The 24,188-nt window shown below is 30.8% G+C and overlaps 1 protein-coding gene across 12 annotated transcripts in view; it reads right to left on the bottom strand.

Moving 5' to 3' along the window:
- Positions 1-24,188, bottom strand: part of LOC143249855 (PTB domain-containing engulfment adapter protein 1-like) — a 118,964-nt gene that overhangs the window by 43,442 nt on the left and 51,334 nt on the right. For 9 of the 12 annotated variants that reach the window (XM_076500408.1, XM_076500410.1, XM_076500411.1 and 6 more), the window contains 4 exons: positions 17,708-17,779; positions 10,089-10,187; positions 1,121-1,258; positions 542-658 (listed from right to left, as the gene is read on the bottom strand). In XM_076500408.1, coding sequence (XP_076356523.1) covers positions 542-658; positions 1,121-1,258; positions 10,089-10,187; positions 17,708-17,779 — 426 coding nt within the window. Of the gene's footprint in view, positions 1-541; positions 659-1,120; positions 1,259-10,088; positions 10,188-17,707; positions 17,780-19,504; positions 19,542-24,188 lie in introns of all 12 variants that reach the window. The other 3 variants (XM_076500414.1, XM_076500413.1, XM_076500415.1) reach the window with 1 other exon arrangement.

The raw sequence follows: 24,188 nt of genomic DNA, 5'->3' as shown, positions 1-24,188 counted from the left end.
TGGTAAGATTGGTAAGGCAAGGATACTTCAGTATAAATATTGGTAGAGTAGGAGTCACCTTCAACTAAGATAGTTTATGTTTCTACCAGGATAGTTAACCTTTGGATTGAACTGCCTTAAGATGTGGTCGATACAATATCTTCAGAGGAGTTTAAAAGACAATTTGATAAATATCTGAATGAATAGAACTGGCTTTGAGTGTTTTGTTTTTACTTTAAAGTCTAGTTTAGAGGATGAGATGGCCAAGATAGGCCAATGAGTCCCTTATTGTCCTTAAATTTTGTTAAGTTAAAAGTTATTGTGTTATCATTCTGCAAATACAATGATAATTAATGTCCATTTAATTTGTTTATATCATACTGTCTTTACTACTGTATATTCTATTTGAAATTATTTTAGTTTTGATCTGTACAGTTGGCTTATTTTATATTAGATGTATTTAATAAAAACTGTAGAAGATCCAATTAATATAATGCATTATTTTATTTAAACATGTTTAGTTCATATTAGTGAGTAATGATTTTAGTATAAATTTCTTTACCCTTTTTTGAAGAATCATCTGTTGTCTCTTCATCTCCAAGTCTTTGCCTGATGTCTCTAAAAACCGACGGTATGCTAAGTCAAAAGCTTGCCCTATGGTCAGCGTAATCTCTTCTGCCTGTAAAGCAAAAATTAACTTTTATTTTACATCCAACTCTACATGTACATAAATAAAGATATTAATATAGTAAAGCCTAATATTCAAATTAATAAAATAATAAAGTACACTTTGCACACTGATTTTAATAATACATTAAATATATATATAATTTATCAGAGTTTGTTATGATCTCCATTTAACATCAATAATTGAATAATTTATGTGATAGTTTTTGCATATTAAATACTAATGAAGCATTTATAAAAATACATTTATATAAAAATGTTGTATTATAAATCAAATTACCAGACTTAATGATTTATTACATGTATGCCCCAGCACTGGAACTGATAGCCTTGTTCATAAGTTATAATAAAAGCACTGAAAAGCCCACATTCAAAGAGAATATATATATATATAATACAAAAAAGTCTAATACTTTTTAAATTCAACTGAATTACTAAATGTTAATCCACTTACCAGCTTCTCACTAACAAACACAAAGCAGTTATGTTTCTTAGAGTTCTCTTCCTTTGCAATAAAAGTGAAAAACTTCTTGTCTGACTTATCATCAGCACAATAAGAGATTTGATGCAATGGAAACTGATGGAATACTCTCTGTAAAAGGAATGAGAAAGATTTATGTTAATTTTAAACAAATGTACTTATAAAGATATTGACAAAAAGTAGACACTATCTGTATGAGTCATTGTTTCTTTTATTTATACCACAATAACAGCATAAAACATGGTCCAAATGATGCTAATACAGCATTTTACAAATAGTATAAAAGAAAAAAAAATTTGTACTAATATGTCCATGTTCCACCATCACATCTATATTAATCTTGTTGATACTGGGTAGCTGCCCACAAGAAAAAAATCTTATTTACTAGTAATTAATCATTTTAATTGTTCAGTGAGATTTACAGATGAACAAAAGATTACTTAATATTCATTAAGGTATAATAAATGTGCCATCTATGATAAATACTTGGTAAAATATATGAAAACTTAACATGTAACTTTTTTCTAAATATTATACTAAAACTATATATATATATATATATATCCCTTTAGCTGCTTAGCAGTAAGTCTGAAGGCTTGCAATGCAAAAACAAAATCTAAATTTTGATACACATGGTGGGCACAGGAAAAATTGCACATTGTGCAGCTTTGCAATTAACTACAAACTAAACAAAGCCAAACCAATTAACCCTGAAAACCAATATTCTAAAAATATATGCAATAGAGAAAAACTTGCTAGGTTACAATAAATGTTATATTTAAAACTACTTATACTAAAATTGAGTTTTCTACATTTGTAGCAACATATAAACAGCAAAAGGTATGTCTCTAGTTTCTTGAAAGTGTCTTATCAAGGCTAAACAGAGTAATTTCTCAGCTTCTAAGCTCATGCTGTCTTGAATTTGAATATATACGAGTTAATACTATCAACCTCTAAGCCAATACTACAACAGATATATATATATTCATATCACAGTGTTTTAAACCTTAATTTTAAAATGTGTTTTAATACGACACATTTGTAGAGCAGTCCCAAACTAGTTTCTAAAATATTGTATAATTCTAAAAACCAATAACATAGCATGTTATTGTATAATTCTAAAAACCAATAACATAGCATGTTATTGTATAATTCTAAAAACCAATAACATAGCATGTTATTGTATAATTCTAAAAACAAATAACATAGCATGTTATTGTATAATTCTAAAAACCAATAACATAGCATGTTATTGTATAATTCTAAAAACCAATAACATAGCATGTTATTGTATAATTCTAAAAACCAATAACATAGCATGTTATTGTATAATTCTAAAAACCAATAACATAGCATGTTATTGTATAATTCTAAAAACCAATAACATAGCATGTTATTGTATAATTTAAAACCAATAACATAGCATGTTATTGTATAATTCTAAAAACCAATAACATAGCATGTTATTGTATAATTCTAAAAACCAATAACATAGCATGTTATTGTATAATTCTAAAAACCAATAACATAGCATGTTATTGTATAATTCTAAAAACCAATAACATAGCATGTTATTGTATAATTTAAAACCAATAACATAGCATGTTATTGTATAATTTAAAACCAATAACATAGCATGTTATTGTATAACTCTAAAACCAATAACATAGCATGTTATTGTATATTCTAAAACCAATAACATAGCATGTTATTGTATATTCTAAAACCAATAACATAGCATGTTATTGTATAATTCTAAAACCAATAACATAGCATGTTATTGTATATTTCTAAAACCAATAACATAGCATGTTATTGTATATTTCTAAAACCAATAACATAGCATGTTATTGTATATTCTAAAACCAATAACATAGCATGTTATTGTATAATTCTAAAAACCAATAACATAGCATGTTATTGTATAATTCTAAAAACCAATAACATAGCATGTTATTGTATAATTCTAAAAACCAATAACATAGCATGTTATTGTATAACTCTAAAAACCAATAACATAGCATGTTATTGTATAATTCTAAAAACCAATAACATAGCATGTTATTGTATATTTCTAAAACCAATAACATAGCATGTTATTGTATAATTCTAAAACCAATAACATAGCATGTTATTGTATATTTCTAAAACCAATAACATAGCATGTTATTGTATAATTCTAAAACCAATAACATAGCATGTTATTGTATAATTCTAAAACCAATAACATAGCATGTTATTGTATATTCTAAAACCAATAACATAGCATGTTATTGTATAATTTAAAAACCAATAACATAGCATGTTATTGTATATTCTAAAACCAATAACATAGCATGTTATTGTATAATTCTAAAACCAATAACATAGCATGTTATTGTATATTCTAAAACCAATAACATAGCATGTTATTGTATAATTCTAAAACCAATAACATAGCATGTTATTGTATATTCTAAAACCAATAACATAGCATGTTATTGTATAATTCTAAAACCAATAACATAGCATGTTATTGTATAACTCTAAAACCAATAACATAGCATGTTATTGTATAATTCTAAAAACCAATAACATAGCATGTTATTGTATATTCTAAAACCAATAACATAGCATGTTATTGTATAATTCTAAAACCAATAACATAGCATGTTATTGTATATTCTAAAACCAATAACATAGCATGTTATTGTATAATTCTAAAACCAATAACATAGCATGTTATTGTATATTCTAAAAAACCAATAACATAGCATGTTATTGTATAATTCTAAAAACCAATAACATAGCATGTTATTGTATAATTCTAAAAACCAATAACATAGCATGTTATTGTATATTCTAAAACCAATAACATAGCATGTTATTGTATAATTCTAAAAACCAATAACATAACATGTTATTGTATAATTCTAAAAACCAATAACATAGCATGTTATTGTATAATTCTAAAAACCAATAACATAGCATGTTATTGTATAATTCTAAAAACCAATAACATAGCATGTTATTGTATAATTCTAAAAACCAATAACATAGCATGTTATTGTATAATTCTAAAAACCAATAACATAGCATGTTATTGTATAATTCTAAAAACCAATAACATAGCATACTTTTCCTTTTCAAATAGTCCAACTTCCTTTCTTTACTCTGTTGAAATGTGTTACCACTTGGTCCTATCACATAACCACCAATAACTCTAAATGAAGTGATGCTAAGCTAAAATAACAGGTTTAACAAAACGTACTATAAACTGCTACATCATGCTAGGTAATGGTTTATATAACAAGTCACAGTAAGAACCTTTTATAATAGCTGAGAGGTCTACTTAACTATTCAACCTATTCGTTATTCAGTTCTAGATTAGTCTGTCCCACTTGGATATGTGTACAATAAAAGTATTACTTCAAAATTATATTACATTATATTACAAATATGATATATTAATTTATTAATATTATAATAATTATAATTCCAATTTAATCTATACATTATTTTTTGTATTAAGAGAATACTAGTATTGCTGTAACTCCAGTGCAAGTTTAATAAAACAAAGTTATAATATCACTATTACCAGACAATAAACCATATCAGTTAAAACATATTATTGTTAGGTTATAAGAGTTGATTTTAGTAGCACAACTACTTCAACCAACTAAATTGTAATAGGCATATGATGACCCTGTGGCAGAGCTCTGGATTTCTAAGTTGGTGAGTAAGGTTCGATCTGTGCAATATCTATTCTTTGCACATTAAAACTGTGGGTGTGTTATTGTTTATTAAGGTTTTGCTGCAAACTCCAGTGTTGTACTCATGATGTCATTAAAGTGAAACAACAACTTGTGTTATTATTTACAAATTAGAACATTTACAGATCATTATTAGTTGAGTTTTTTTCCCATAATAGTTCCTACAGAGCTGTTATATTTTTATGTACAATAGACTGAATGATTTATATCCTTTTCTGTCTCTAAAGGTTAGATGCATATTACCATTTCAACTACACTTTCTTGTTTGTTTGTTTCAGAATTTCGCGCAAAGCTACATGAGCGTTGTCTGCGCTAGCCGTCCCTAATTTAGCAGTGTAAGACTAGAGGGAAGACAGCTAGTCATCATGTTTGGTGCGACTGGGATTTGAAATCGTGACCCTTGGATTATGAGTCAAACACCTTAACCCACCTGGCCATGCCAGGCCACATTTTCTTATAATCCACTATTTATGCATACATCAGTCACTCAACTTACATGAAGTTTTTTTACTTTAATCATTCTACAACTGATTTATTAATTATTAATCTATTTTAACACTTTTTGACACTCATACTTTAGTACCATCTGAGAATAAAGATTAAGACATGAAGGAACAGAAAACAAAAAAAAAGGTAACATGTTTTTATGTTACCTTACATATTTTGGATTACAGATAAATAACCTAAATGAAACTTAAACAAACAAGAAGTAAATGAAGAGCATTTCATGTAATCCGTGAATTACATTTTTCCATATATATATATATCCACCTTTTCAAGATTATTACAATCCTAGCTGTACCAAAAATTGGTTCTTTTAAGTGCAGGAAGTGGTCCTTAAGGAGCACATGTGGGTATTTATCACAAAGTACTTCTGCAGGAATAGATGCTTATATAAAAATATTTTGCTCTACTGTGATAATTATAGTGATGTGTGTGTGTGTATTAAATTCTTAACAAGCAGAATTACCCATCTCCAATGATGAGAGATGTTTTAAGTTAAAGTATTGATTTAAATTATTTTATAAACTTTAAAAAGGTTAACTGTGTTGCACTCTTAAGTTTCACTTAGAGCCTTAGCTCTTCCCACCACAAAAAAAAAATTGTTGAACATTTCAGTCATGCTTAGAGCCACTCAGCAGTAACAAACAGTAAGTCTATGTTTTTGTTATTTAGATTACATCACATTTTGAAATGTGGATGATAATGTAATTACAACTTAGATATCTCAGAATGGCTTGTATGGATATTAATACTTTTACTGATAAGGCGTAAACAATGTTTTGACCTTCTAGGTCATCTTCAGGTCGAGAAGGAAGGTAAAAATGTTGTTCTCTGCTTATTAATAAAAATGTTAATACCCATACAAGCCATTCTGAGATACATTTTTATTTCAAGTGGGTTTCTCATCATCAAGAATTGCTAACAACTTAGTGTAGAATATCCTGCTTGTGAGATAAAATTTAGTCCCAACATTATTCATTCCTGTTCTTCTGCCACTTCATACATAAATGTTGAGCTTTGCTTGGATGTACAGCTTTTCAAATGGGAAACAAATGAATAGTTCACAATATATATGAAATAATTCCACACTAACCATTAATACAATACAATAATGTATATATATTATTTATTTTCATAATAATATGAGTAACACTATATTTATATGCAATTTCCATAGTTTTAAGATTTCTTTTATCATTATACCTAAATATATAGTAACTAACAATTAATTTAAAACATACTGAATGGAAAGTCACACATAGATGTTTATTAGTATTACTCCCAATATCTCAGTAATTATAGACATAAAACTTTCTAAGAAAAATCATTTGAAGTCTGCTAATCTTGTCAACAAATTTATTGTCTGAATCTAAATAAATAATTAATTTTGTGTCTAATTAAATATACAAAGTACACGAAATATCACTAAAAATGTACACTAATATAAATTACTGACAGAATCTTCCAACATAAACTTATTAATGTCTATGAATAAAAACTCTTTAAAGGAAATAAGTAACTGTTATCTAACTGAATTAGGACAACAATAACTTAAGGAAAATAAAGACTTAATAAAACTTTGAAAGCATTAGAAAGAACGTCTTTCAATAGTTAACATATACATGACTGAACAGATGTTTGTGTAGTCACTCAAGTGAGAAACTTCATCCTCTTCAAGTTTAATTTCCACAATATAAAGGTACATTCAACCACACAGCTACTCTTAATGAATAAAATCATGAAACAGTAGTCATCTAAGTGGAAGCATCCTTTAAGGTTGGTTGCTCATTGCCTTTTATAGGAGTATACTCCTACATTTTCAGACACATGCTCTCTGTCTCTTCTCATTATATTTCTTGGTTTCAAATTAGAGAAAGGAAACACTTTCATTGCGAAGTTCTTTGTAAAAAAATTAGAAATATAAATAGAATTAATAATTAGTTACATTATTTATTTATAAGTTATAAACCAAAGAAAAAATTCCACATCAAAACATAATAGTAATTCATTTAAAGACATGTTAAGAAAAGTTAAAGAGAGAAAATAAAATACAAAAGTTATGTAATTCAAGCTAGAGCACAAATCAAAAGAACATATCAAAAATAGATATGAATTACATTTCACTAAATCATCATGAGTACAAAATTGAATCAAAACAAGAAGTAAAAATAAGAAAATAAAATAGCATTCATGTCAACCTTTTAAACATAATGAACTTTTTGTTTATTTCTTATTTATTTATTTTTGTGTAAAATATTACAGGAAACTTTTTTCACTTTTGTTGAGATATTTATTGTTTATTTCTAAATAAACTACTAAGAACTGGTTTGGTCACATAAAGCTACACAAGGGCTACCTGCTCTACCATCCCTAATTTAGCAGTGGAAGACTAGAGGGAAGGCAACTAGTTATCACCACCCACTGCCAACTCTTGGGCTACTCTTTTACCAAAGAATAGTGGGATTGACCACCACATTATAATACCCCCATGGCTGAAATGGCGAGCATATTTGGTGCAACAGGGATTCAAACCCATGACCCTCAGTTTACGAGTCAAATGCCTTAAACCACCTGGCCATGTCAGGCCAAGTACTAAGAAAAGCAACACAAAATCAAAAGGAAAATAACTGACATAAGAAAATCCTATGAAAAGACTTCTACAAAAGTAACATAGAACTGAAATTGTTGATAAATTTGAACTAGGCTTATTCCTGTCATTGCACTTACAAAAAATAAAACTAAGACTTCACTTAACTCTTCACAATACAATGTTTACAGCTTATTGAGCACAGGAAATTTATAACACATGTGTTATAATATGGATATTCAACATGTGTCTTATACACACAAACTCACATTCTTTTATTTCTTATTAGCTGAATGACTTGCAATAAAAATCAAATAACTCCCTAATATTGCAGTAACAACATTTTATGGGGTTTTAAGTCCATTTTACTTCACTGTATATTAACCTAAATTAATTCAAATATATAAATAATCCCAATAATGAGCTTGGACATGCAAACAATATCAAATAGTAAATTAAACAAAATGTCCTAACATTACTGACATACCTATTGTAACTTAGGTGGCTATATGGTGAAGTAAAATAGACTCAACATCCATAGGTATTCTATAAGTTTTACCATTAAACAAGGCCTAATGCTATTTCTTTGATTTGCTGACCCAATCTGTGCTGATGAGCCTTGAATAGGCAAAACTGCAATCCACAGCAGAGGGTATGGCCAATCAAAAAATGCATTAAGCCTCTATATCACAGAGTCTTTTCAATTTCACCTCTAGAAATAAAAAAAAAACGAATATTTTGACACATATTACAATATTTTCTATTTTCAAACTCAGAAAGTTCTTTTGGTTAAAACTAAGCTATTATTTTGTAATTACATAGTCTTAAGTTAGCAAAAAATATTCTTTATCATGGTCTTTAACAATGCTTTCTATATTATTCAAAGTATTACAAGAGAAAATAATTACAAAACATTCCTGTTATAATTCTGTTAACAGAGTAATATAACACAAGAAGAGCTGCTACCTCTGATGTTCACTTGATTATTAGCATTCACAACTGTAACCAACGTATTACAAGTAATCATTTCCAAGACACCAAATTTTATTATCATAATATTTTCAAGCTGTACAAGATTTTGTCCAAGGGAATACAAAAGTTCCAAAACAGCTGTGGATGATCGTACTTGAGAAACAAGATACTTTATATCTCCTTGAAAGGGTTTTATCAAATGACCTATTACAGCATTAAATTACAGCTTTGTATGGCCTTGCTCAAGAAAATATGATAGTTTATATCAAAACTATAAAGCAACTTGTCAAGTAATTATGATATTTTTTTTAAATTTCATAACATCTGTTAATGACCTAATAGAATATTATATTTTTATATTACACTGATCTTACACACAAGAACATAATACTAATACTTGAGTTTTCACCACCTTGTTCGAAAGCTGAGGAGATTCATTTATCTTTCACTTCATCCCATAGTTAGACTATTTTAAAAGACTATCATTTGCCAACAATAAGTCAACAACTAAAAAAGGAAGAAATTTTGTTATCAAAGTTTCAAATGAAATGTTGGATCAGTACTTTTAAGATGTATTTATTCTTTCACATCTCAGGATATTCTATGGGATTAGAATTACAGTTGAATAAGCAAAAAACAAAAAGTAAGACCAATGTCTGTAAGTCTTTTTCCTTTGATAAAAGAATTATGTGGAATCCTAATCGAGAGTTTCTCAAAATACCATTTCTTAAAAGAATTTTTAAAGACTTAATTCATAACAATACTAATACACATACTCTGAATTAGTGCAGTAAAATAGTTGGACAGTGATGATAAAAACTTTGCACAGCACAAATGTCAACACAAGAGTGTAAAATTCAAATGTATGCTTTTTCACATGATCAGCTTAAAAGTACCTATATTCTTACATTTATTAATTTTATAATCTGGTTAATTTTGTTTTAGCATTAGATATATATAAAAGCCATGTTCAAAACCTATCTCACTTACTTTAAACTACCAGATTAATAAAACCACAGCTTCTCCACTAACCTGACATTACTAAAAATGATGCAAGATTAACATCTATTACAATACTTAATGCTAAGCTTATAAACGTCATTGCATGTATTGCACAGACTTTTACCTTAGTCTTTATGTCTTGAATGGCTACTCCATCTACAGATACAGTAAGCTCAACTTTGGGAGTCTTTCCTCCTTCTGATTTTTTCAACTGTTGTGAAAACTGGATGAAAAATTAATTTATTGTTAGAGATTTGTTTATTATAAATATACTAACCAGTTATTTCTCATAATCAGCTCAGCCACAAACTATACAAAATGAAAAACAGAATTTGTTTTATCTATTTCCTTTGCAAACAAAGTTACTAATAATTATGTGATCTAATGGTAAATGGTAAGTCTACATTAATATTAGAAACAGTTTGCAAACCAATTTCTAATCTCCCTCATTATAACTTGATGTGTATATAAAGAACGTGTCCTTGCAAAGAAAACTAGAGATTTTAAAATTTCTGAATTAGAAATCACTATAGTAAACTATGCATATTGAGGGGGGGATAACACATCAACATCTGTAAGTAGCATTCGTGAAACTGAAAACAAGAATATATCATTATACTTAAGTAGAAAATGGTTTTATGTTTCTTCCAACACTTAAGCTCAACTTATGATCTCATAAGTCAGAAATATATCAACAAATACTAAAAATGTTAAGTATATGAACTGCAAGTCATCAGAAATGTAACTAGTTTTCACTTATGTAAATTAGTTTTTCCATTGCTCATTTGGATATATAACTTCACAGCAGCCCACCACCAACATATATCTACAAATTAAGTTCTTAATTAAAAGCAAGAACAATGCAAGACAAATATTCAGTTAACTTTAACATATCACAACAAAATCTGTATGAAAACAAAATGTTATGAACCAATTTAAAGTGACCTATAAATAACTACATGAAAATATATATGCCTTTTAAAAATTAGGAAGTGCATATGCTCATTAAATACCATTTATTTTATCATCAAGAAAGTTTTAATGATGATGCAAAATAAATCACAGTGTCAATAGCTTATATTTGGCTTTCAAAAGGAAATGCTCAGCAACAATAGCATATCTACACACAATTATTTAGTATGTATTCTTGTTATACCTTTACCAATCACGTTTTCTTTATTTTCAGATATTAGAGAAGATAGCAGCCATCTGAACATAGCACATTTCTCAAGTGCTAAGGTACTGCAATATTCCAACTTTTACAAACCAACAATTGTAGAAAACAATATATTTATTTTGTGTGCTTCCTAGGGTTGTGCTTGACAACAGGCAAGATGTGAAATCATGTATATTTTTTAGTTGTTATGGACAGTTTTTATGACTGAGAGAAAGGACACTTTTGAGGCATAAGAGGAAAAAGGCAGGGGCCTGACCCCACCCAGCTGTCTCCTGTACACATAACTCGTTTGTAGGAGATTATAAATGGCAATGGTACAAAATTGCTAATAGATAAATAGAGACTAAAAGATAATAATGTAACAGATCCTTTCAAAGTTGTAACCACTGGTTTTTATCATTATAAAATTCATGATTCCACTGCATTGTAAGCAGTAAGTAGTCTCAAATCACATTATTATTGTCTGATATGTCTGGTTGTAACGAATAGCATTTATATTAAAATACCAATATATGAATAGTATATGTATAATCATGAATTTTCTTTATGTACTCATCCCATAGACAGAAGCTATGTAAATTTGTAATTAATGAAAGGTTATCATAAGATATGAAAAATTGTTCCCCTTAGTATGTAATTGTAACAATTGCAGGACAACCCATAAAACACTGTAAAACACAAAATGTAAAATTGGGAATCACAAATCTGTACATATCTCCTCATGGACTCAACAAACTTTCATTCCAAATTTGGTGAAGATCCACAAATAGGGGCTGAAATAGTAGTTAAAATGTCTATGAAAACCAAAGAACACAAAACTGAAAAACTATGTGTCTCCTGCATGGGCCAAATATACTAATTCTGGTGAAGATCCATCCACACCCTGCAAAGTAGTTACATGAGGCATACAACTGACAGTACTATTATATTTACAGAGATATATCTAGTACTCTACATAACTATTACTAATATACTTATTTCACCCCATGTAAGTACATTGATGTTATCATATGACTAATATACAACAAACAACACAGACTATACCTAACAAGAGATGATAGTTGTCAGTAGTTTTTAGCATGTGTAAAATGTTTCTAATAAATGAATGATACTAAATGTTAAAGTATGTGTACCATGTTTTGATGAATCAACAAAAATGATTAGCTGTGAGAATAGATTACAGCAACTGTTATCACATAAAATAATCAATTAATTAAAATTATAATTAAATCAATTAATGCCACAAAATTAACTAACTAATTAAAACTCGTGTTTCTGATTATTATTATATTGTTTTCGATTAAGTCGAGCTTGTTAACTTTAATTAATTAGTGTCAAAAGTCATGAAAATAATCAACTATTACTATCTATGATTATTCCAACTGAACAAGTCTTGTGTAAAAATAGCTAACTAGTTGAACAAAATTGATTAATGAACCAGACAAATAATCAGTCACCAAATTCCATTACTTGCAGAGCTCTAAATTACAAAACTGCACAGCAGTTTTTGATATATTATATATATAGTGGCTGTAAACACATAATTCATAAAATTCTGAATATCTCAGTTCACTCTGGTAAATATCACTGCTTTTCTATTATTTATAGACAATTATCTTTTATTGTTGATCTGTCACTTGTGAAATACTGGACGTATTTTTCATGGTAAATGTTCAGATTTACCTTAATAATGATATACAAATATATCTAGTAACTGCTGAAACAAAAGTAGTAAAATAGATTTTTATACTAATATTTCATAACAATCTTTTTTTTCAAAACACCATGGATTGATTTAGCTAAGGATTAACTTTTGATAATAAATATTTACACAAGTAAATGCTTGCAATTAAATCTTTTTAATGCTTGAAACTATTCTACCAAACGTAGATATTTTGAGTGTCTAAACAAAGAAATTAATATATAAAAATATTCACTTAAAACTTAACTTCTGCATTTATTAAATACCAACAGAAAAATATTCCATCTTTACCACAAAACAGTTTATTACAATATGAACTCATCAGTTCATTAACCTTTGTTAACCTTTAAAACTCATTCATTAATGTGACTTTAATTTCAGGCATATAGACTGAGAAATGCTCAAGTCAAACTCTGATGGAGAAAGGTATTTGAAAACTATTCAAAATGGTTTTCTTCACCAATTAGTCAAACAACCTACTAGGAAAATTATATTTTAAATTTATTGTTAATTTCAAACACTGAAATGGCAGAGAAAGTGGAAACTTGGGAACATTTGGGTGCAAGTTATCATTGGTCCATTATTTGTGATGATAAGAAACCCACTTGAAGTAAAAATGTATTCTCAATAATACATGCAAATCAAATATATACAACATAATCATAGAAAACACCCAGATTCTAAGTAGGAAAACAAATATAAACAAAGGCAAAATCAAAGAAGCCTAACTCATACAACAACTAAAACCAAAATTAGCACCCCCTACAATCCCATACCCATTTAAACTCTTGTCCCTAAGACATGCACCCAGCAAGTCAGTTGCACACTCTCTTTGTTAACCTGAAGATGACCTAAGAAGGTCAAAATGTTGTTCTGTACTTTATTTTAATTAAAGTTTTAGTACCCATACCAGCCATCTTGAGAATACATTACTCCATTAGATTCAATATTTTGCTCAATTTTGAAATGAGGAATAATATTTTGATTTAAGTTTCAAAAATAAATTTTAAAAGTACGCATCAAGAATTATGTATTATGGATACAGCAGTGGAGTTATTTGGATACACTGATCATATATGGAAAACGTTTAAAAGATAAATTTTTAAATATTCAAGGTACAGTTATGACAGAAAGTGTTCGTACCCCTGCATCGTGAGTAGCTTTTTCCTCGTAACTTAAAAAGTAGCATGATTAGGATAATGAAAGTATAGTATATTATAAATATTATACTAACACACACCTACATAAATTTTTATGTAAATTGAACAACAAATAAACTGTTTATAAACAAATAACAAAACATAGGAGGGGCAGAAAGTATTCATGCATCTACTTCAATGGTCAGTTGTGTAGCCTTTCAGGTGAATTACTTGGCACAATCTCTCCTCATAGCCCTCCATGATTGTTTAACAGTACTCAACTGGTATTTTCAACCATTCTTCATTACAGAAGGCTTCAAACTCTTGCAACTTTTTCAGATGACACTGATGAACCCTGGTCTTCGACTCATGCCAAACGTTTTCAATTGGGTTGAGATCAGGTGACTGCGATGGCCACTCCAGAACGGTTATATGGTTCCTCTGCAACCAGAATTGCTCATATTTCGATGTGTGCTTAGGGTCATTGTCGTGCTGGAAGATGCAACGACGTCCAAGCCGCTAGTTCCGAGCACCATTCTTGAGATAAGTGCCTAATATATCAACGTACTCTTCTTTTTTCATGATTCTGTTGACGCGATGAAGGCTGCCTACACCAGAAGAGCTGAAGAAACCCCATAGCATGATCGAGCTACCTCCATGTTTAACTGTAGGGACGGTGTTTTTTGGACGATTTCGTTTCCCCTTCTTGCAGAAAATATTGCAAACATCATTGTGGCCGAAAGGCTCGATTTTAGTCTCATCTGACCCAAGAATACTCTTCCAATAGTTAAATGGTTTATCTGCATGCTTTCTTGCATACCTCAATCGTGCTTCTAAATGAACAGGCTTTAAATATGGAGTTCTACGAGGACGACATGCTTTGAACCCAGAAGAGCGTAACATGTTTGTAACTGTAGAGGTGCTTACTTCAACCCCAGTTTCTCTTACCAGTTTCTGTATGTCATTACATGTTAAACAAGGGTTCCTACTAACTTCTCTGAGAACCTTCCCCTTGCTTCTCTCTGGAATTTTGGTGGGGCATCTGGAACAAGGGAGGTTAGCAGTTGATCCTGTAAGTTTAAACTTGGCAATTATGCTTTGAACAGTAGATTTCGGCATATTAAGTTGTGTAGTGATACTGGAAAGAGACACACGAGACTTGTATTTTACAATAATTCGTTTTTTTAAATCACTGGACAGTTGTTTCCTGTTCGCCATGATGACCAAGCAGATAACGACGGAGACAGCTCTAAATTGCCAGAAGTATATTTTTTGCTGGCTAAATTTCAATAATTATGAACCCAGTGTCTAGTTCTGGAATGGTATAATGTAGTTTACTCGCCAAACTAAACAAAATGTTTACAGGAATATCAGTTTTTTCACACGTTCTGAAATGTACAAACACTTTCTGCTCCTCCTATTTTTGGTTGTTTGTTTATAAACAGTTTATTTGTCATTTAATTTACATAAAAATTTATGTAGATATGTGTTAATATAATATTTATAATATATTATACTTCTATTACCCTAATCGTGATACTTTTTAAGTTATGAGCGAAAAACCACTCGGGACACAGTGGTACGAACACTTTCTGTTGTAACTGTAAGCATATTCCTTACTGCAAGGGTAGCTGCAAATTAAAAAAAAAAACAGATTGGCTCACAAAATGTATAAGAGATAAAATCAAAGAAAAGCATTATAAATTTATGAAATGTAAATTGACTGATATGATAAAAAACTTAGAATATTATAGAATATCAAGAAAGTTGTTGAAACAGAAAATGGGAATATTGAGAAGCATGTGTAAGAAAAAGTTGGCTGAAAATGTAAACATTAGTAGTAAGAATTTCCTAAAATACATAAAAGATAAACAAAAGAATGTGGTTAGGACCATTGAGGAATAATAAAGGGAGGCTGATGTTTGATGATTATGAAATAACTGAGTCATTAAATTAAGCTTTTTCTTCAGTTTTCACTAATGATTAAAGGATTTAAACAATATTCTTCATCTTGAACAGTTGATATACAGAAACAAGATAAAAAAAAAATATGATTGCATTAATTATGATCTTGTGAAGAAAAAATGGAAGGCCTAAAGAACAATAAGTCTTTTGGGCCAGATAATATTTCCTAAGGTGTTATGAAAGAAGTTAAAGACTGTATATGTCAACCACTTACAATTTTTTGTAAGTCCTTGAATAGTGAGCACTGGATTGAAAGTTAGCTAATGCCAGTCTTCTTTTCAAGGGAGGAAATAGAACTTGTTCTAGTAATAACAAAACTATTAGTCTCACATCAGCTGTGAGAAAAGGTTTGGTAAGTCTGATAAAATGTGTTTTGCAAAGTCATTCAATAAAGTTTAGAATTTTATTGGATAGTCAACATGATTTCATTAAGTGAAAATCTTGCCAAGTAAATTTTTTCACATTCTTTAAAAACATTACTGCTTGCATAGATAAGGGTGTAGATTTGATGTATCTGGGTTTCTAGAAAGCATTTGACAAAGTGCCACATAAAAGGCTTGAAAAAAATTATCTCTATAAATGCAGGGAATAAGTTAGAAAATTGGATAGAAGAGTGACTAGATGGAAGAAAGCAGAGGGTTGTTACAAATAGAGTTCAGTAAAATTGGATTAATATTGCAAGTAATGTAACTCAGGGTTCAGTCTTAGAACCATTGCTATTTTTTATTTGCACCTATGACATAAATGAAAGAATGGTCAAATAAATTCCCAATTTTCCAGATGGCATCAAGATCACCAGTGTTGCTGACTGTGAAGAGGATGCTGCTGCTTTACAAAAGGATTTAGATCATTTAGTGAATTTGGCAAATACATGGTAGACGGGGTTTAATTATAATAATGCAAGATAATATATGTGGATTATCACAATTTTAATTACAAGTAGAATTTGTATGGGAATAACCTTAACAATGTCATAAAAGGAAAGAATGATGGTATAATGGTAGATCACTCTCTTAAGCCATCCAAGCAGTGAGATGTTGCTAGTGGTAGGGCAAGTAGGAATTTAGGTTGCATGAACAGAAATATTGAATACAAGTATAAAGTGATTATAATTTCATTGTAAGGATCACTGGTTAGGCCACATTTAGAGTATTGTATTTCGCCATGGACTGCTTACCTAAAGAAGAACATTGAACAGTTGGATAGAGTTCAGAGAAGGGTTACTAGAATGTTGCCTGGGAAAGAAGGGTTGTCATATAAGAACAGACTGAAATCTTTCAAATTATTTTCTCTTAAAAGAAAAAAAATTAGAGAGGATCAGATTGAGGCATTTAAGTCTTTAAAGGGAATTGATAGAACACATCCATCATCTTTTTTATACTTAACAAAGAATAGAAGAACTAAGGAGCACAAATATAAATTTTGGCAGGGTAGAAATCATCTTCAAGTAGGACAGATTTATTTTTGTAACAGGATAGTTAGCCTTTGGAATGAGTTTCCTTACGATGTACACAACACAATACATTTAAAGGGGTTTAAAGGATGGCTTGATAAATATTTTAATGATAATAGCTGGCTTTAAGATTTTTTTTCTGTTATAATAGTTTTAGTTTACTTTAGAAGATGGAATAGCCAAGATGTATCAATGAGCCCCATGTTGTTCCAAAGCATTATGTTATGTTAAATTAATGTCTAGTCTTCACAACATAACAACAACATAAATTGTCCATTAGACTAGATAACATTACACACATTCTTACCTTAAGTTTCCTAATTCCCTCTTTAACAACATGAATTCCTTTAGGCTGGTCAACCACTGTGTTACCTAAAAACTGGATGAAAAAACACATTAAAAACTCTTTGGCATAAAGTAGTTCACAGTTACAAGCATTTATATTAAAGCATAAAAGAGTCTTGCTAATATACTAATATCATGAGTACATTTTATGAAGAAATCTTTATTATTTTTCCATATGATTTCTAACATTGAAAATAACCCTCCCTTTTCTGTATTTGTTATATTCCCTTAATAAATTATAAAATGTACAACAATCCAAAGGCAGTTCTTCAAACATGTGGTCAGCTACTGATCAGTAACCCTTTCTTTCTTTGTGAACCTGACGATGACCAAAAAAGGTCGAAACGTTGTTCGCTCCTCTATTAGTGCCTTCTCTACCCATACCAGCCATTTTTAAATATATAAAATGTACGACAGCTTTTATAACACAAACTTAGATTCTGTTATAGTTGATATTCCACCATATCTTCCTTGTATGAATATATATATGTATACATGAAATGCTGCTTTATCCATGAAATCTAAGTTATATATACCTACAATTACATTTTATATTAAGAACTTATTCACCGTTTTCTGAGAAACATTTCAATCTGTCATCCAAAACGTTTTTTTAATATGATGGTTAACAAAGAAACTTTTAAGACAATAAAATAATTCATTTTCTTCACGAACACATCATTTGATTATTTCTGCTTATAATATGCTAAATTTAATGAAGATTTTCATCAATGTTAATGAACATACATGAAATGTACTAGATATCAACTTAAATAGCACTGCAATAATGTGTAAAACAAATACATTTAAAAAATAAACAAGTTTAGTAATACATAAACTCAACAGATAGCACTAGCTATCTGTTTAAAAGTGCCTGTTTGAAATGTTCAGTGAATGCTTTTTTTGAACAATAAGTATTGGTACTACACTGTGATACTGCTATATATGTGTATATATATATATATGTATGTAGCACAAACTATTCTTCACATTCTACATAAGTCTCTAATTTCTTTTATTTGATTCAAAAATAAATGTGTATGGAACTAGTATAAGTCCTTATAAGATGTAATTCTGTAAACTTTAGTTATCACCATAACTAGTGTTTTTTCTTACAAAATTTATATAAATAAAAATTGTATTTAGTGATAACTTAATTTTTGAATTATAAATATCATAATTACATTTGCATTGGTATTTATGTTGTTTTATAAAAAGTATTAGAAAAACTTTGGTGTAACATCTTTAATTACTGACGTTTCGCAATTGTTCCAAATTGTATCATCAGCGTTAAAACCTCAAAATGTTAATTCACAACATTTTGAGTATAAAAACGCCATTAGCCATTGAGCGAGAAGTTTTGATATGACAAAAAGTTTAAAAATAACACATATTTGAACAATAATGATGTAACAATGTACACTGAAACATGCAGTAAGCGTATGTTTAAGATTACTGCGAAAACAATTTAAATAAAGAATAAAATAACATTATAAAAGTCAGTGACTGGAAAAGTGCCTCCTATAATTACAAGCCAGTATTATATAAAAATTACATTAATAATACATTTTCACAGTATTGGTCACGTCAAAAAAAATTTTTTTGAATACTTAAAAAATTACAACATATAAACTTTATAACTGACGTATAAGAAAACAAAGTAAGCAACTTAAAAACTAGCAATAAACGATTCTAAGACACTAAATTTGTTATTTTGCTTTAATCGAACACTCAACTTCTCGCTTTACAGATTACTAACCGTCGGTGAACTCAGCAGACAGTCCGATGTGGCTTTGCTATAAGAAAACACACACAGAGATTACTATTGAACGTTCCACTCAAACACAAACCACAACTGAAACTTTGTAGTATCGATTTCGGTTTATTTTTTATCGAATGCTGTTGTTGTTTTTAAATTATGCTCAAAGCTACACGAGGGCCATCTGCGTGACCATGCCGGGCCGTTTATTGGATGCTCCTAAAGAAACTGCAAAGCAAAATGTTAAGGATCCAATTACACAAAATAAATTATTGTTATAAAATCGTTTATCTCTAACATTAAAACATCTTCTATACATCAACATGCACTACAAAAACTGAAACAAGCAATTGGTTTACCGTACCGAAACATTTATTAGCTATCTTCAGTTTCATGTCAAACTTTCAAACGTAACCTTGTTTTAAAGCTCCAAAATAGAGCGGATAATAGCTGTTCTTAGTACTTCCGTTTTCACTCTTAAATTCAGAGGCGTAGATCCTGGGAGAATGGGGGTATACATACCCCCTTCATTTTAGGTTGGGGTATGGTGCATACAATCACCCGCCCCTACAGTTTGGTCTGTTTAATTGTTTTATTGCATCACAGGCCTACAAATTATGTGTTTGTTCTTGAGATTCTCGTGTTCTCACCAATCGAATTACATAATTAGGCCTAGATGTAGGCTTTTTCAGTAGCCGAAATGTACCTCTTTAATAAAGGCGTGCTTCTAAGCTTTTCGACCTAATCGATAGTTCGTAAGTATCAGTCAGTAGGCCTAAGTATACATGCAAGTATCGTGGCAACAAGATTACTCTGTGACTGCATGTTTACAGCTTTCAGGTTTACGTAATCAGAGATTACCAATTTGCAAATTAAAGTCCACATAAGTGGTTGCAAAAATCATTCTCCCCATCGAGTGTAAAAAAATCTACTTAAATTAATATCACAAAATAAAGTTTATCTCTTAATATTATCATACTCTATTACCTACCATGAAGCCACACACTATCGCAATTTATTGACGTTAAACTCGTAATAGTTTTATTCGTTATTCATCAAAGCAGTCTTTAAATTTTATTAGCCTCAAAGCGGTTTCTTCACCACCAAACAACTGCAAGCAAGTTTTTCACTCCTTCCATGGTCAAATAAAACTGTAAACTCAAACCTCGAATTCAAAAAAATAATCAAAAGATACTTGTCTTTAAATTGAGCTACCTTTAATTTAAAACTAAAAAATTCTTCAAAGAACAGGTGCTATATTAATGTATTAGGGGTAGCGTTAAAGATACTTGTATATTGGTAAAAACTACGTGTCACCTATAAATACGCGCACATGAGCACAAAGAAAATTCGGTAAAAGCGGATATAAGGCAGCTCATTGACCCGAACTTTTTATCCGATTTCAAAGTGACAAAAGCTACCCTATCCCTCTTGAAACTTTAAAATTATCAATTCTAAAACAACAGTTTACGATTTTTTTTTATCAAAGTACACTTTAACAATGCTAAATAATTACCTCAGTCTGTTCCAATTATCATTAAGCTGATATATTGCAGTTGTTGTTTGTTTTATGGCATTTCATTCAAACTTCGAATTAAAGTATTATACTACATATATACACAACATGGCCAAAAGTATGTGGTCAACCGACCATCACACACGTGTTTGTTGAACATCTCATTCCAAAACCATGGGCATCAATATGGAATTAGTCCTCTCCTTTCCTGCTATAGCAGCCTCCACACTTATGGGAAGGCTTTTTACTGGATTTTGGAACATGGTTGCGTAGATTTGCTCCTATTCAGCTACAAGAGCATTAATGATGTCAGGCACTGATGTCGGGCGAGATGGCCTGGCTCGCAGTCGGCGTTCCAATTCATCTCAAAGGTGTTCCACGGGGTTGAGATTAGGATCTGTGCAGGCCAGTCACGTTCTTCCACACCTACCTCGGCAAACCATATCTTTATGGACCTCGCTTTGTGAACGGGGCTTGTCACGCTGAAACAAAAAAGAGCCTTCCCCAAACTGTTGCCACAAAGTTGGAAGCACACAATTCTCCAGAATGTCAATGTATGGTGCAGCAATAAAATTTCCCTTCACTGGAACTAAAGAGCCTGGCCCAAACCATGAAAAGCAACCCCAGACCATTATACCTCCTCACAAAACTTTACAGTTGGCACTATACATTCATGCAGATAGCGTTCTCCTGGCATCTGCCAAACCCAGATTCGTCCATCAGACTGCCAGATAGTGAAGCGTGATTCATCACTCCAGAGAACGCATTTCTACTGCTCCAGAATCCAACAGTGGTGTGCTTTACACCACTCCAGTCAATGCTTGGCATTGTGATCTTAGGCTTGTGCGCGGTTGGCTGCTCGGCCATGGAAACCCACTTTATGAAGCTCCCCACAAACAGTTCTTGTGCAGACGTTGCTTCCAGAGGCAGTTTGGAACTCAGTATTGAGTGTTGCAATTGTTGACAGACGATTTTTACGCGCTACGCGCTTCAGCACTTGTTCCCCTTTTTCTGAGCTTGTGTGGCCTACCGCTTCGTGGCTGAGCTGTTGTTGCTCCTCGTCGTTTCCACTTCACAATAACAGCACTTACAGTTGACCAGAGCAGCTCTAGCAGGGCAGAAATTTGACAAACTGACTTGTTGGAAAGGTAGCATTCTATGATAGAGCCACTTTAAAAGTCACTGAACTCTTCAGTATGACCCATTCTACTGCGAGTGTTTGTCTATAAAGATTGTATGGCTTATGCTTGATTTTATGCACCTATTAGATATGGGTGTGGATGAAATAGCCAAACTCACTGATTAGAAGGGGTGTCCACACACTTTTGGCCACGTAGTGTATATATGAAGTGTTTTAGATAATCTCTATCTCTCATTATCCAGCCCAAGTGATGAGTTCTGGTGTTCACGAAAAACTTTTCAGCATTAATCCGTGACGACGAGAAAACCCACTTCTAGAGAAATATATATATGTAAAAACAACTGGTATAGTAGAGCTAACAATGTTGTTCGCTCCTCTACATAGTGCTTTCTCTACCCATACCAGCTGTTCTTAGATATATATATTCTTGTGCATTAAATTAAATTAAGATAAGCTGACAACATATTTTTGTTGTTTCTTTTCCGTTTGTTTCTTTGAAGTTAAGCACATAGCTGCACAATGGGCTATCTGTTCTCTGCCCTTCATGGGTATCGAAACCCAGTTTCTAGCAGTGCGAGTCCGCAGATATACCACTGTGCCACTGGAAGACTATATTTTTAAATGCGTGTATTTTGAAACCGCAAGAATCAAATGAAAGTAAATAGAAGAAAAACATGTCTACAGTGAGGGGGGCCAGCATGGCCAGGTGGTTAAGGCACTCGACTCGTAATCTGAGTATAGCTGGTTCGAATTCCCATCACACCAAACATGCTCACTCTCTCAGCCGTGGGGGTGTTATAATGTTCGGTCAATCCCACTATTCGTTGGTAAAAGAGTAGCCCAAGAGTTAGCGGTGAGTAGTGATGACTAGCTGTCTTCCTTCTTGTATTACACTGCTAAATTAGGGGCGACTAGCACAGATAACCCTCGTGTAGCTTTGTACCAAATTCAAAACAAACCACACCAATTTGCAGTGAACATGATTTTGATGGCAATTTTAAGCCTATTCAAAAAACTATGACTTGTAATTAAAGATGCTTGATTGTTATGAATTTCGCGCAAAGTTACGTGAAGGCTACCCACACTAGCCGTTCCTAATTTAGCAGTGAAAAACTAGAAGGAATACAGCTGGTTATCACCACCCACCGCCAACTTCTGAGCTACTCTTTTACCAAAGAATAGTAGGATTGATTGGAGATTTAAACTAGAGACCCGCAGGTTGTGAGTACAGCACTAACCACTTGGCCATGCCGCGCGTTTGATCTTAATGTCCTCTTATATTGTTACCACTTGAATACAAATTATTTCTGAAATTTTGACTTATCAAAAATTATTGCTTAATAGCAGGTGTTGGAACTTAAAAAAACTCCGAAGCGTTCGTAATTTTTTTTTGTCGTTGTTGTTATTATTATTGTATCTAATATTTATATTTGTAATTCGTTTTCCACTTAATGAATCGGTCGTATTTATACTGACGGAACATCTCTATATAAAGATAGAAATTAATTATACGACTTGATGTTGTTCAAAACAAACCAAATTAATATATTAAAGAGAAATGATGAACGTTTGTAGGTTTATAATTTGTGTTGAAAACAAACAAACATACTATAGTAATGTGGTTCTTTTGTAGATGGGTTCTTTGCAATTATCTGGTAAGAATTAGTTAAGATCTAGTCTAGATAACAATAATAAACCGCTTTAATATTTTTACAAACATGAATATCTGTATGCTATCGTAAGTTGCTGCAGAGCTACGTTTCAAATCACGTTAACGTGAAACAAAACTTACTTGTACAAAGAAATCGCCACAGTTTCTGAGATAGTAACTTCTACTATATTATTTTTTACAGCTTATTTATTATTCTTTCTAACCATTAGTTCAACTATGAACTTTTTTAAAGTTTTATTAAAATGCTAACTCACCATCTAGCTAGAACACGTTGAATTTCAGTAGGTATGTGATATGAAATTGATATAAGCTCCCTCTAGCGTTGACATACATATGTTAATGTTATGAAATAATA

Source organism: Tachypleus tridentatus, chromosome 4 (genome assembly GCF_004210375.1).
Source record: "Tachypleus tridentatus isolate NWPU-2018 chromosome 4, ASM421037v1, whole genome shotgun sequence".
Taxonomy (NCBI): Eukaryota; Metazoa; Arthropoda; class Merostomata; order Xiphosura; family Limulidae; genus Tachypleus; species Tachypleus tridentatus.
Note: the sequence above shows the minus strand (reverse complement) of the source record. Positions and strands in the feature narration are given on the sequence as shown.